This window comes from Callorhinus ursinus, unplaced genomic scaffold (assembly GCF_003265705.2).
Source record: "Callorhinus ursinus isolate GAN/ISIS: 27379988/994484 unplaced genomic scaffold, GSC_fseal_2.0 scaffold40, whole genome shotgun sequence".
In the NCBI taxonomy this organism is placed as follows: domain Eukaryota; kingdom Metazoa; phylum Chordata; class Mammalia; order Carnivora; family Otariidae; genus Callorhinus; species Callorhinus ursinus.
In genome coordinates, this window is record NW_027397102.1 from 3,157,477 (window position 1) to 3,172,054 (window position 14,578).

At 34.8% G+C, this 14,578-nt stretch overlaps 1 protein-coding gene across 9 annotated transcripts in view; it reads right to left on the reverse strand.

Annotated features, from left to right (window-relative positions):
• ATRX (ATRX chromatin remodeler) overlaps nucleotides 1-14,578 on the reverse strand; it is a 297,464-nt gene that overhangs the window by 196,834 nt on the left and 86,052 nt on the right. For 4 of the 9 annotated variants that reach the window (XM_025883129.2, XM_073880895.1, XM_025882974.2 and 1 more), the window contains 4 exons: nucleotides 13,145-13,258; nucleotides 6,914-7,023; nucleotides 4,979-5,046; nucleotides 1,592-4,677 (listed from right to left, as the gene is read on the reverse strand). In XM_025883129.2, coding sequence (XP_025738914.1) covers nucleotides 1,592-4,677; nucleotides 4,979-5,046; nucleotides 6,914-7,023; nucleotides 13,145-13,258 — 3,378 coding nt within the window. Of the gene's footprint in view, nucleotides 1-1,591; nucleotides 4,678-4,978; nucleotides 5,047-6,913; nucleotides 7,024-13,144; nucleotides 13,259-14,128; nucleotides 14,234-14,578 lie in introns of those variants that run through there. The other 5 variants (XM_073880896.1, XM_073880899.1, XM_073880894.1 and 2 more) reach the window with 5 other exon arrangements.

Genomic DNA, 14,578 nt, shown 5'->3' on the forward strand with positions numbered 1-14,578 from the left:
GTGTTGGTAAGGATGTAGAGAAAAAGGAATCTGTTGGTGAAAATGCAAACTGGTATAGCCACTGTGGAACACAGTACGAACATTCCTCAAAAATTAAAAAGAAAATTACTATATGATCCAGTAATTCCACTAGTATTTATCCAAAGAGAAAAACACTAATTTATGAAGATATAAGCACCCCTCTAAAGTTTATTGCAGCATTATTTACAATAGCCAAATTATAGAAGCAACTCAAGTGTCCAACAATAGATGGATAAAGATGTGGTGTGTGTGTGTGTGTGTGTGCACGCACGCACACGCGCACACACACACACACACACACACACACACAGTGGAATATTACTCAGCCATAAAAAAGAATGAACTCTTACTGTTTGCAACAACATGGGTGGATCATGAGTATAATGCTAAATAAAAGAAGTCAAAACAAATGAACAAAGAAAAAAGACAAACACAAAATAACAGACTCTTAACTATAGAGAACAAACTGATGGTTACCAAAGGGGAAGGAGGGGATGGGTGAAATAGGTGAGGGGATTAAGAGTACACTTATCATGATGAGCACTGAGTAATATATAGTTGCTGAGCCACTATACACCTGAAACTAACATAACACTGTATGTTACACATACTGGAATTTAAAGAAATTAAATAAATAAATAAGCAAGCAAGCTGGAGTTGGATATAAATAAATTTTTAGAATGAATGAATGAATATACGAATGAATAAGTTTGACATGTCCCTGGTTAACTGACAGGTTTACTAACTTAAAAAAAAGACAATGCAAGTGACATATGCACATGTATTATACAACTGATTTTTAAGAACTGCAACAGTGATAAAAATTATTTTTATAACTCTTTTGGGGGTTATCACTGTTCGACTAATTGTCCTAGTTCTCTATCTCCCCAGGGTAAGGTAATTCATCTACTTTTTGGATTTTTCTTTTATTTTGTTATTATTATAGACAGAAACATCTGTTCATGTGATTAGAAAAAACTGACAAGCATCAGCAGTGGGTTTAATGATGTAAATTTAAAGTTTTCAGAGAATTTCACTGGACACAAAGTTAATCTGTCCAATTTAAAAAGTCATATGCAGGGATGCCTGGCTGGCTCAGTTGGAAGAACATGCAACTCTTGATCTCGGGGTTGTGAGTTCGAGCCCCACACTGATTACATAAAAAGTCATATGCACGGCAAGGCAGTTTAAACTTCCACACACTATGTTATACTAGCACCAAGCACACATCTCCATTACGTGAATATATACCTACCAAACTACTGGCACAGGTCTTATTTTCCTTCATAAACTACTGATTATTACTCCAGAAAAAGCACTAAACATTGGTAAAGAAATTCTGTTATCTACCCAACAAACCTGGTATATCTGATACAGAATACTAACGATAGTGGAATACCTTCCAATGATGGCATGAAAATAAATGAAGGCTTTTTAGTAAATCTTTAAATTTTGAAGAGCCTTTTCCTAAACAGTAACCTTGCATTTGACTGGCTTCAGGGAAAATTAAACAATGTAGTTATTCAAGAGGGTAAAAGCATAAATTATGAATTTATTTATTTTTGCATACCTGAAGATTGGCAAAATCCAGTATGTGAAGACAGCACTAAATTTTCGGTCACAGGCTTAATTTTCTGCTCATCACTGCTCCCCTCACCTACAGAATTCTGATCATCATCTCCTATATCAGAAGAAGATGAGGATGTAATGTCAGCTTGCTTCCTTTTAGTGCTTGTTCTTAGGGAGTTTCTCATTTTCTCCTTGACACTGACTGTCTTCTTTTTAGCTGAAGTTCTCTGTTTCTTCAGCTTTTTATTGTCTTCAGAACTTTCCTCACCATCAGAAGATGATGAGCCACTATGTACTTCCTTGGTATTTCTCTTTGAATTTAAATTCCTTCTTTCCCTCAGTTCTATTCTTTTCAGTCTCTTATCAGAAGAATCACAACCATCTTCTTTCATGGAATATTTCTCAGTATCAGATGATGAACAATCTTGTCTCTTCCTTGAACTCTTTTCAGGCAAGTTGCATCTTTTCTTCACTCTACTGGATGCCCCATTCTTACTCCTTTTATCTTCTGAAGAATCACAACTATCTCTTTTTCCCTGTAATTTCTCAGCATTATCAGACACGTCATCCTTCTTTTTAGAAGTTTTATTTTTTATTTTTTTAGTTTTCTTTTCTCCATAAGTTGTGTCATTCTTATTTCCTTTTATGCCTTTAGGAAAACGAGAAATCTCTTCTCCCTCGGGTAATTTCTCAGTGCCATCAGATGATGATTCATACTGTTGTTCCATCTTAATTACATTTTTCTTCAAGTCTGTAGTTTTCTTTTCTTTTACTTCAGTTCCCTTTTTGCTCTGCTTTTTATCATCTTCAGAGGATTCATCACTCTGCTCTCTCTTTGGGAAATTCTCAGCAATGTCAGATAAACCAGTCTGTACTTTCTTACATGATTTGGTTTTCAAATGCTTACTCTTTTCTTTAGTTTCAGAAACCTTTTTGTCTTCTGGAGAATTAAAACTCTCCTCTTTCCCTGAAGGCAGCTTATCAGCACCATCAGAAGAAACACCTGACTGCTGCTTCTTAGAGATTCGATCTCTTAAGTCCATGTTGGTCCTGTCTTTATCGACTGTGCCTTCTGCTGAAGAGAAATTCTCTCTCTCTTGTTTCCTTTCAGCATCATCAGATGATCCTTCTTGTGTAGTCTTCAAATTTTTCTGCCCTTGATTATCCATTCCTTTTTTTCTGTGTTTTTCTTCTTCAGAAGAATCATAATCTTCTTTATTTGGAACTCTTTTTTTGGTTGTTCTGGCAGCCCCAATTTTACTCATGCTCTTTATCTCTTTTTCTAATTCTGAGTCATAATTGGAAGACTCAGACTGGTTTTGTCGTTTCTTTTTAGAAATTATAGACCTTTTAGCTGATTTGCCTTTTTTAATATCATAATCTGAGCCAGAAGTAGAACTTTTTCGTTTCCTTTTTCCTTTATCATCTTTCCCTGTTTGAGTCTTTAAATCATATAAAGTCTTCTCATGATTTGTATGAGTTTCATTAATATCAGTATCTGAAGAAGAACTGTGACTCATCCTGGACACCTCTTTGAGGATTGCTAACATTTCATCAGAATCTGAATTCTGATCCACAATCTCGGACTGCTTAGATTTAGGCAATTTATTAGGTTTAGGATTATCTATAGCACTGTCAGAAGAATTCCGCTTATCCTTTTTTCTCATTGGAACTGATAGTTTTTGTTTCTCCTTAACTGTTTCATTACTTTCTTCATCTGAATTAGATGTTGCAGGATTGGTTTCTGTCTGTCGCCTCAAGGGAGTAGTCTTTACACGTGGAGATCTTCGAAGATCAGATTCTTCTGAAAGTAATGGAACTTCACTTTCAAACAAATGCTCATTATCATTCTTTTCCTGTCCAAGTCCACAGTTCTCTGGCTTGGGGTTCAGACCAGAACTTTTATAGCCATCTTTATCTTGTGGTACTTCCTGACAATCAGCACCTTTAATTGGAGAATTAGAAAGGGAAACAGGGGTAAGTTTAACATATAATTCTTTTGTTACTTTAGCTGTAGTTTTTGACTTAATACCTCCTCTGTTGTCTTTTGAAGTAATATTTAATTTTACAGAAGAACTCTCCAGTTCTTGCTCAGTTCCACTATTGCCATCTCCCTGATTATCTGCTGAACTCTGAACTTCCATAGCTGTCTCAAGATTCTCAAAAATGTCTTCTGGAACTGAGGAAGGAACAGAAACAATATCCATGTCTAAATCTTCAGAAGTGTTAGCAGGTTCATACTGAGGTTCTTCTTTTTTATCAGATTTCTTATGTTCACCACTGGCACTTTTATTTGCTCTTTGTTCCTGTACTGTAATACTCTGATCCATGTGCTCACTATCCAGCTGCTTTCTTGCCAGTTTAGCTTCTGATTTTGAAATATCTTTTCTTTCTAAAGCACAGGGTTTTTCTCCTTTTCGTACTTTTGTTTCAGACTTAGCATCTATAACCTTATGCTCTTTGGTATTTTTCTCTTTGTTTACAGCATCCAAAGCTCGAATCTCTGAATTCAAATCTTCTTCTAATGCAAGATGAGCTTTCTTGATATCAGCTAACACAGATTTAAAAGCCTTAAGCTGGCGTAACTTTGTAGCAGAATTGGTTTCTGAGTTATCTGCTGCCTGCTTCAAAAACTTAACATAACTGGAGTTCATGTTAGTTGTGGTCTCAATCAGTTTTTTTGCCTTCTTAATCATCTCTTTGGGCACAATTAGTGCTGAATAAGAGTAGGTTACCGAACCAGAACATGAATCATCTAATTTCTTTTCTTCTCCATTACAATTGGAACTATTCTTCTTTGGAGAAAATCTGGGTGTATGGTCATATACTTTATTACTCTTTTCATTGTCAACTTTTATCTTCTTCTTATTTTGTTGCAACAACTGTTCTAAATTTTCAAATACACTATTACATGCAGTGACCAAGTCCAACAAAGGTTCTGGGTGACAAATGTAGCAATACCACTGGTTGTTTTCATCCATTATTGTAGAGAGCTCCTTTCGACCAAGGTTGCGCAGAATGCATTTCTTGCAGAAGGCATTATGGCAAAAGTCGCAACAAATCAAGTTTCCACCTTCTGCACACCACCTGAAATTATTAAAAGATAAAAATATTATTCCAAAATGAAACTCACTCTAAATTTTTTCATTATTAAAGCAATTTAAATTTTCCTGCCAGGAATTTTAATAGTAATTTGGGTCATCTGCTTATTCTTTACTAGAAACTTAACACAGACATAAGCCTAAGGTTTTGTGGAAAAGAATAACCTTCCATTAAGGACATCAATGATGATACTACAAAAAAATGGATCTAATAACATACTATGTAAGAATTTCCCCCAAAAAAGTAGACAATACTGAATGTTAGTTCATCTTGATTTATTACCTACCTACATTGTTCATCCATTCCATCAGAGTCACGGCTAATATCATCACTCATGTAATATTTAAAGCAATTCTATTAAAAGAAAAGGGGAAGGAGAAATTTTATATTCAAAATGGATAACATTCATAAAGGACAAAAACTTTATTTTTAAGTCATTAAAAAAAAGTAAAGGAAATGTGTGTGTGTTGCATGTGTTTTACAGAATCAAAGCAAAACCACTGCACTACCCAATACTAGTATTTTCCAGACATAGAAATACCTCAATAAATTAATCCCTTGAAATAGATTTCCATATCATCAAGTACCACTATTCCTTATATAAAGTTTATAAAAGATTTTGGTAAAGCAAGTTTCTAATTTCATACAACGAGCTACTAAACCTCTACATAAAGATGTATTAGATGTTGCTGCTACTTAATGTATTTAATAGCCTTCATATATAAACAGCTGCTATGTGTACAGCTATGCAACATTATCCTACATTAAGCTACGTTCTCTTTAAATCTCAAAACATGCAAGATAGGAAGTATTATATCCAATTTGAGAGAAAAGGCTAATACGTAAGTAAATCTCCTCAAGTCATACAATTAGGTTAACAGGCAAAGTTGGTATTCAAATCCAAGTCTGAATGACTCTAAATTCATTTTCATTAAGCCTGGAGAAAGAAAGGGAAGGTTCTATGCCCAGTGATGAAAAGTACTGATTACCAAAATGGGCTAGGCTCAACAGACCAGCCCTTGAAAAAAACCAATTACATATATTAGAAAAGAGAAAGGAAATGCACATTACAAATCCAGCAATATGAAATTCAGCTATCCCATTTTAAAACTAGAAGCCACAACATGTCCCCCTAAATAGGCTCCTGGTTGAACTGAATTCAAGGAACAAAGGGACACAAATTGCTAAAATAAAAAGTAAATTTAGTCCACTTAAGTAGGTCTATATCAAAAACTCATACAATAAAAGACCTAAAGGGACACCTGGGTGTCTCAGTCAGTTCAGTGTATACTTTCAGCTCAGGTCGTGATCTCAGGGTCCTGGGATCAAGCCCCACATCTGGCTCTCTGTTCAGCGAGGAGTCTGCCTCTCCCTCTCCCTCTTTCTCCCTCTCCCTCTTCCTCTCTCTCTCTTCCTCTCTCTCTCTGATCCTCCTCCCCGCTTGTGCTCTAATAAATAAAATCTTTAAAAAAAAAAAAAAAGACCTAGACCTGGAACTCTGAGGAAAATCTAGTCTGCCCCTGCATTTCAAGGAGGCATTTTGTTGGGAAACAAACTAACCCAGAATTAATCTTAGCAGTAATGAGTTAGGGAAATCATAACCTTCATATTATATTTAAAATTAACTCCAAGGTATTATTAATAAAAGAGTATACACAGACTGTTAAAACTATCTTCAACACATATAAAGCATTTTTAATTCTGTCATCACCAACTTATGTCAAAACCCTGCCCCACGTGGAGAGTTTAGACTTGGGTAATTAGAATACATAAGATGGAAGGTTATAAAACATATACATCTGCACACACGTAAACTCTTCAGGTTTGCCAACACACCATGCTCTGCTTCACTTACCAGCCTCTGAATACCATGTTGCCTCTGCTTAGAATATGCTGAGCCAATCCCACTTCACCAGGCTAATTCCTATTTATAGCTCAGATACCAGCTTATATCATCTCCATTATAAAGCCCCCCTACCTAACTCCAAAGTACACAGGCTTCCTGTGTGTTCCCACAGTACACAGTACTTCCCCTATCATGGCACTTACTGGGCTTTTTGTAATGTCTGTCCTCCCCATTACAATATAAGCCCTCCAAAGACAGAGACAACATCCATCTTCTTCATCACTATGCACCAAAAGTCTGACACTGTAAACCAAATGTCTAACACATAGTAAACATTCAAATATTTCTAGAATGAATAAAAAGATCATTACATACCTTACAAATAAGTACTTGCAGTGAAGGATGTCTGTAAATGGAATCTTTTTGAAAATGATTGACCTGTTGTCCACAAGCTGTGCAGCTCACAATCCCATGAAGCCCATCTTCTAGGAGAAAGGAGTGACCATTATTCAGACATACACACACATAAGAAAAGATATTTACTTTAGTCAGCATTTTGCAATTTTCATATTACAAATTAAATACCTCATAATTCTTAGAAAAGTGACATTTTGGACACAAAAGGCTAACAATTTTATGGACTTACTAAAAACATGACAACCTTGGCAAATTCCAGAACTACAAATCCTAATCTGTTTCCTTTTACAGATGCAAACCCTATTTCTCACAACAATTGGATAAAACATGAAGAGACTCCATAAGAGAAGTTCTAAAAATAGGGGTTCAAGAGCTTGTTTTCATTTTGCTATTGCTTTGCAAATAAATTATCAGTTCTTTAAGAATGGGGAAGCAAGTGACATATGTGGAACAGTCTTTTGCATCCTTACACTTAAAAGTTAGGTATGCCATTAATTTTTTATCCTCAAAATGAAAATGTCTGCACAGACTCTTCCAATATAGTATGTGAAAACCTGATAATTTTAAATTACCAATTTCTTACCTCAGATTTACTTCAATACTATCCATAATCCCCATTGACCTGTCTTCTATTTCACTATCTACTCCATATCAGCACTGTCTACTATTTCCAATTAAGGACAAATAAGACTTGCAGGTATATCTATCTATTTTGGCAGCAAAACCTGAGAATGACTTGGAGGGGGAAGGAAGAGCCCCATTCCAGTGTCTGCAGGAAAACAGACTGAAGATAACCCAATGCAACAAAAAGGAAACCTCTCCTGCCTCAATCTGATCCTTAGTTCTGCTTACAGCAGTGCTTTACAATCTGAGCTGACATCAGAATCATCTGAAGAAACTTTTTAAAAGCAGAGGCTGCCATTCCCACCCCTAAACCACTGAATGAGAACCTCCTAGACATTTTTTTTTAGTTTTACAGATGATTCCGATGTGCAACCAAGATCTTGATATAAGATGACAGATTATGATTCCAAACAGGCCAATGAAAATGCCTGCATTCACAAATAAAAAGGAGATAATTAAAAGAATAAACTATATCTCTAAATAAAAGACAAAACAATACACACATTTCCCACCTCTCAATTTGCTATTTTGTTTTTTTTCTTACTCTGTATAGATCCAAATCACCATGGACCCAAATATTATCACAAATATTCTTATTTGCAGAAGTTAAAAAAGTTCAACCAAGTTTTAAGGGTGCCATCATACTTTTCCAGACAATATAGAGAATTTGAAGACTCACTATATAAGTTGCTAATATTTTATATCATACTGTCCTACATTAGTGTTTGATCTCAAGTATTCATATATTCTGTATTTGTTTTAACAGAAACAAATACACAGTGTGCTTCATTTCAAATAATGATTGCATTAAGATATACTAATAAAAACTAGAATATGAATGTTCATCCAATGTTAACATAATAAATATTAAGCATCTTCTATATGCTTTTGCACACATATCACTCAAAAATTAAACAAAACTAGGGCGCCTGGGTGGCTCAGTTGGTTAAGCGACTGCCTTTGGCTCAGATCATGATCCCGGAGTCCCGGGATCAAGTCCCGTATCAGGCTCCCTGCTCGGCAGGGAGTCTGCTTCTCCCTCTGACTATACCCCCCTCTTGTGCTCTCTCTCTAATAAATAAATAAAATAAATCTTAAAAAAAAATTAAACAAAACTAGGTGATCCTTTGGAGAATTTCTCCCACATGTGCACAAAGAATCGTATATACGATATTCATTGCAGCACTAAATAGGAAATTAGAAAACTCTGAAAAGAAAAACTTGGAAATAACTTCCATTTGGGAAATGGACAGTGGTTTATTCATATAACAGAATTCTATAGAGCAGTGGAAAATAAAAAACTAGATGTACATTCACTGAGATGGACACACTTCAAAAGCAATGCTGAATGTGAAATGTTGCAAAAGGATATACACAGGATACTACTTTATATATTTTAAGTGAAAAATAAATGCTTTATGAATAAACATGTATAGGAAAAATATAATAACATGTATGAAAATAATACACACACACGCACAGAAACTTCAAAATAATCATTAGAGGGGTGGGAGGAGGAGGAAATGGAGGAGTAAGACTGAACCAATTATTTTATTTAAGTGAGATGTAAAGCCAATACTGAATAATGGTGAAATGTTACTTGTTTCTACATGTATATGCTTTACATTTTTATTTTTAGCTATGAAATATCTTAATGATTATAATACAGTGTATAAATGGAAAAGAAGCATTTTCATTTCTGAGTTCAACACATTTTAACAGATTTAAAGAGAACAAATTTCTGTGAAACATTAATGATAAAAACTGAAGATGACACAAAGAAATGGAGACATTCCATGCTAATGGATTGGAAGAACAAATATTGTTAAAATGTCTAAAATTACTCAAGGCAATCTACACATTTAATGCAATCCCTATCAAAATACCATGGTATAGCATTTTTCACAGAGCTAGAACAAACAATCCTAAAATTTGCATGGAACTACAAAAGACCCCAAATAGCCAAAGCAACCTTGAAAATGAAAAGCAAAGCTGAAGGTATTACAATTCCAGACTTAAATTATTTACAAAGCTGTAGTAATCAAAACAGTATGGTACTGGCACAAAAAGAGACACACACATCAATGAAACAGAATAGAAAACCCAGAAATAAGCCCACAATTATACGGTCAACCTTTGACAAAGCAAGAAGAGACTATCCAGTGGGAAAAAGGCAGTCTCTTCAACAAATGGTGTTGGGAAAACTTGATAGCTACATGCAAAAGAATGAAACTGGACCACTTTCTTTCACCATACACAAAAATAAACTCAAAGTGGATTAGACACCTAAATGTGAGACCTGAAACTATAAAAATCTTAGAAGAGGGACACCTGGTTGGCTCCGTCAGTGGAACGTGCAACTCGCGATCTCAAGGTTGTGAGGTTGAGCCCCATGTTGGGTGTAGAGATTAGTTAAAAATAAAACCTTTAATAAAAAAAAATCCTAACTGGGTGTTACACACAACTAATGAATCACAGAACATTACATCAAAAACTAAGGGTGTACTATATGTTGGTTAATTGAATTTAAATTTAAAAAAAATCCTAGAAGAAAGCACAGGCAGTAATGTCCCTGACATCAGCCATCACAACACTTTTCTAGATATGTCTCCTGAGGCAGGGGAAATAAAAGAAAAATAAACTCTTGGCACTATATCAAAATAAAAGGCTTCTGCACAGTGAAGGAAATAATCAACAAAACTAAAAGGTAACCTACAGAATGGGAGAAGATATTTGCAAATGACATCTGATAAAGGGTTAATATTCAAAATATATAAAGAACTTATAAAACCCAACACCCAAAAAATGAATAATCCAATTAAAAAATGGGCAGAGGACATGAGCAGACATTTCTCCAAAGAAGACATCCAGGTGGCCAACAGACACATGAAAAGATGCTCAATATCACTCATTACCAGGGAAATGCAAATTATAAATATAATGAGATATCACCTCACGCCTGTCAGAATGGCTAAAATCAAAAACACAAGAAAAACAAGTATTGACAAAGATATGGAGAAAAAGGAACCCTCTTGCACTGTTGGTGGGAATGTCAACTGGTGCAGCCACTCTGGAAAACAATACGGAAGTTCCTCAAAAAGTTAAAAATAGAACTATCCTAAGATCCAGTAATTGTACTACTGGGTATTTACCCCCAAAATACAAAAACACTAATTCAAAGGGACACATGCACATATTTAGAGAAGCATTATTTACAATAGCCAAATTATGTAAGCAGCCCAAGTATCCATTGATAGATGAATGGATAAAGAAGATATGGTATATATACACAATGGAATATTATTCAGCCATAAAAAAAGAATGAAATCTTGCCATTTGCAACGACACGGCTAGAACCACAGGGTATAATGCTAAATAAGTCAGAGAAAAACAAATACCATGTAATTTCACTCATATGTGGAATTTAAGGGGAAAAAACGAGCAAAAGAAAAAAAGAGACAGAGATAAACCAAGAAACAGACTCTTAACTATAACGAACAAAACTGATGGTTACCAGAGGGGAGGTGGGTATGGGGATGGGTAAAACAGGCAATGGGAATTAAGAAGTACACTTGTCATGATAAGCACTGTGTGATGTATGGAATTGTTGAATCACTATATTGCACACTTAAAACTAATATAACACAGTATGCTAACTATACTGGAATTTAAAATAAAATTATTGTGCCACATAGAAAAATTAGGTGTAAAGTATACTTTCTAACAAACTGGGGAAAAGGTTGTCAATAGGCTATGGTGTTTTTTAAAAAGTGGCTCCTGAAATGGTGGATATAGCGGTATCTTTAATTTTGTTTCAAATCAATATAAGATTACTTTATACACAGTTCACCTTCTTGATAGTTTCCTAAATTAGGCTTCAATTATAGAACTAACTTTCCTAGGAAGTTTGATTATTAACTAGCAATTCAGTACCTCAGATCACTAATTTATTCATACATGCATATATAAGTAAACAGTTAAATTTCCTGTGTGATTTCTGACAGTTTAAAGATGTAGCAAATCATTAAGACAAAAATTACCATGAGAGATTTAGGTGCTACTATATGGCTATAAACATACATATTTCATTAAGCATAATATAAACATTCTTACACAAAACACTCAATAAATGTTCCAAATATATCAGCTCAGACCAAATACCAGCAGCATAGTGAAGTGGCACTAAGAACACATTCCCCAACAACTGTGGTTCTTTTTGCATTCTCCTTTTGGCCCTTATACACATTCTAGACACTGACTGCACCAGAGTCCCTCCCCAAAGACACCATTTAGATATTAATTTTGATACAATGCAGTACACTTAGTTATCTTTCTCCAGACTCTTGTTACTGATCCCTACAGTCACCTTCTACTTGCTGATTCTCTTGTTTTAAGAAAACTATTCAGCTTTGGTGAGCTCTGTTGCTGCAATGGCAGTTTCCCCACTATGAACTACATTCTCCATAAATCTTCCGTATGCTTGAAAGGAGCAGAACACCCCCTTGTGGACAACAGACGAAACAACATTTCTTTGATTTTCTCCAACAACCTAATGAGTTATTTAATCCGAAAATATATATAACAAATACAGATATATTTTACTAATTCCATCAAGATAATAATATAGCACTGAAATAAAAATCTGCACAAATTTCACCAATATAAGTACTATGCTATAATTTCACAAGTAACATGATAAATATTAAACAGACATGCTTCCATTACACTTCTACTTGGAAATTTGGTGTCTTGTTCTATTTCTTAGAGATTCGTTCCCTTTATGGTCATGGATCATGGCTCTGTAAATCTGCCCAAAAAATATACAGGCACTATTTAAAAATCACACACAAGCAAATGGGAAACATACTCCATTGTCAAATTTCTAAATGAATCCTCCTTAAGCTAACTTTTTACAGATGATTAGCCAACATGGTGTGTGTATAAGTAGGGGTAGACAGACAAAGGAAGAGACGGCTCAGACAGGTAGAAGGAAGGTTACTAGCTCTAGCTCCCTTCTCCTTCCTACTCATCTCTACATTATTATCCTTACAGCAGATCTCCAACTTTAATATACAAAAGAACAAAATGGGGCTCATTCTTAACATCATCCCCCGAAATTCTAATTTGTTAGTGGAGTTAAGGGACTTGAATTTTTAACAAGCACCCCAAATAATACTAAGGCACAGGTAACTCTATGATACAATATATTATATATATATAAAGTTACCCAAGGCCACAGGCAAGGTTTTGTCCAAATCTGAAATTCTTTCAGGGTGAGAGGGAACACATGGTATTTTGGCATATAGGCATTACAGAACTAATATTCAAGAAGGGAATGCTAAGCTTCTTGAAATAACTTTATAGCCACTGAAGGCAAAGGTATTTTGATAAATGTTTAACCTTTTCTGCTTCAGAGCTCAGAGAGAAACAGAAGTTATTTTTAAGTAGTGCTTTTAATAAACAATGGGCAGAAAAGTGGAGGTATTTTTAATAAGCACATCAGATTTTCCAATATGGTCATAAACAGCAATTTAAACTCATGTTTTCATTTTCACTTGTATTTACCTCCGCGTTTTTTGAGATTTTCAGTTTTCATTTTACTTCTGCTTCTAAATTCAGGCCCTTTAAAATCATCTTTGTCTTCATTCAGCACTGGCTCTGGTTGTACAATCACTGTACCTAGAATGATTTCATTTAAAAAACCATTACACATATTAAATGTGCAAATGAAGTACAAGACTTCAGTTCAGATAAAGCCAACATTGCTGGTACATAATTTTGTTTCTTTCAAGCTTTCAGTACTTGTATAAGGACCTCTTCAAGAGTAAATAAAACAGGGAAATAGTTAAAGGGCCAGGCATCAGCAATAAGATTACTTGTTGGAATGTAATTAATAAAAGTAGGGTGTGGGTATTATAAACTGATTATAACAGAAATGTGTGAATAAAGTAGAAAGCCTCAGCCCAGTTCTGAATTTTTATACTGCCTATCACAAAAACTGTTTTGAGTATAAACACCCATGCTAAGCTCCAATAAAGTTTATAAAATAGAAGGACCAGAAGGAAAATTTTAAAAAGACATCCTATTCTTTTCATAATCCAAACCACAAACTCAGAAAAAAATTGTAAGGGTTTTTTTTATATTGTTTTGGGGGAGGATAGTGGGAGGCAATGTGAGGAGTTAATTCTGCTATTACTGCTATACCTATTCTGAGGCATTTCCCAACTAGTGTATCAAACATTTAGCACCCTGAAAAGTCCTTAAAGAGTCTTAAAACAGAAGATTGACTTAAGATATTTAAGCTCAACTGCTCTAACAATAAACTGTAGAATGAGATCAATTATTGGTCTCTAGGGAAATATTTTAGAAAGAACGTACTTTCTTAAAGAACATGTGAACTGAGAAGACAAGTTGTTAATTTAAGTTTTCATTATAATCTCTCAAGAGCAAATAAAGCAGCAGCATAGTAAAAAGGGTCCAGGTCTCACATTTACCTACATTGCTGGGCTTAGTAATTGGGCATTTTGGCAACATTTAAGAAAGTAAAACCTGGTAAGTTGTCAGGGGCGGCCTCCCTGAAACATGGGCCTATGTTATTCAGCAAGCAGATTTTGGCAAGGTATAGCATCTAGTTATATGTGTTTCTGAGTCTCTGAAAAAAAAGGAGGGGAAAGCAGGCATAGAGGATTGAGTTTTTACAAACTGGCAAATTTAAATAATCTACACACAAAAAAAAATTTTATTTACAACAACCATTTCACATATATACTCTCAGAGAAGCCAAAGCATTTGAAAAACCTCAAGATTTATAATTAACAAAAAAACAAAATTATTTCTGTAGATTCTTCTCTAAATGGAAGCAAAGCAGTAGAGTGGAGAAAGCACTCACTAGCTTTGGATTCAAGCAGACCTAAGTTTCTCAATTTAAAGCCTGAAAAAGTTCCTTGGAGCTCTGAATTTGTTCCTTTATTTCTACAAGTAGAAACAGTAACTACCTTA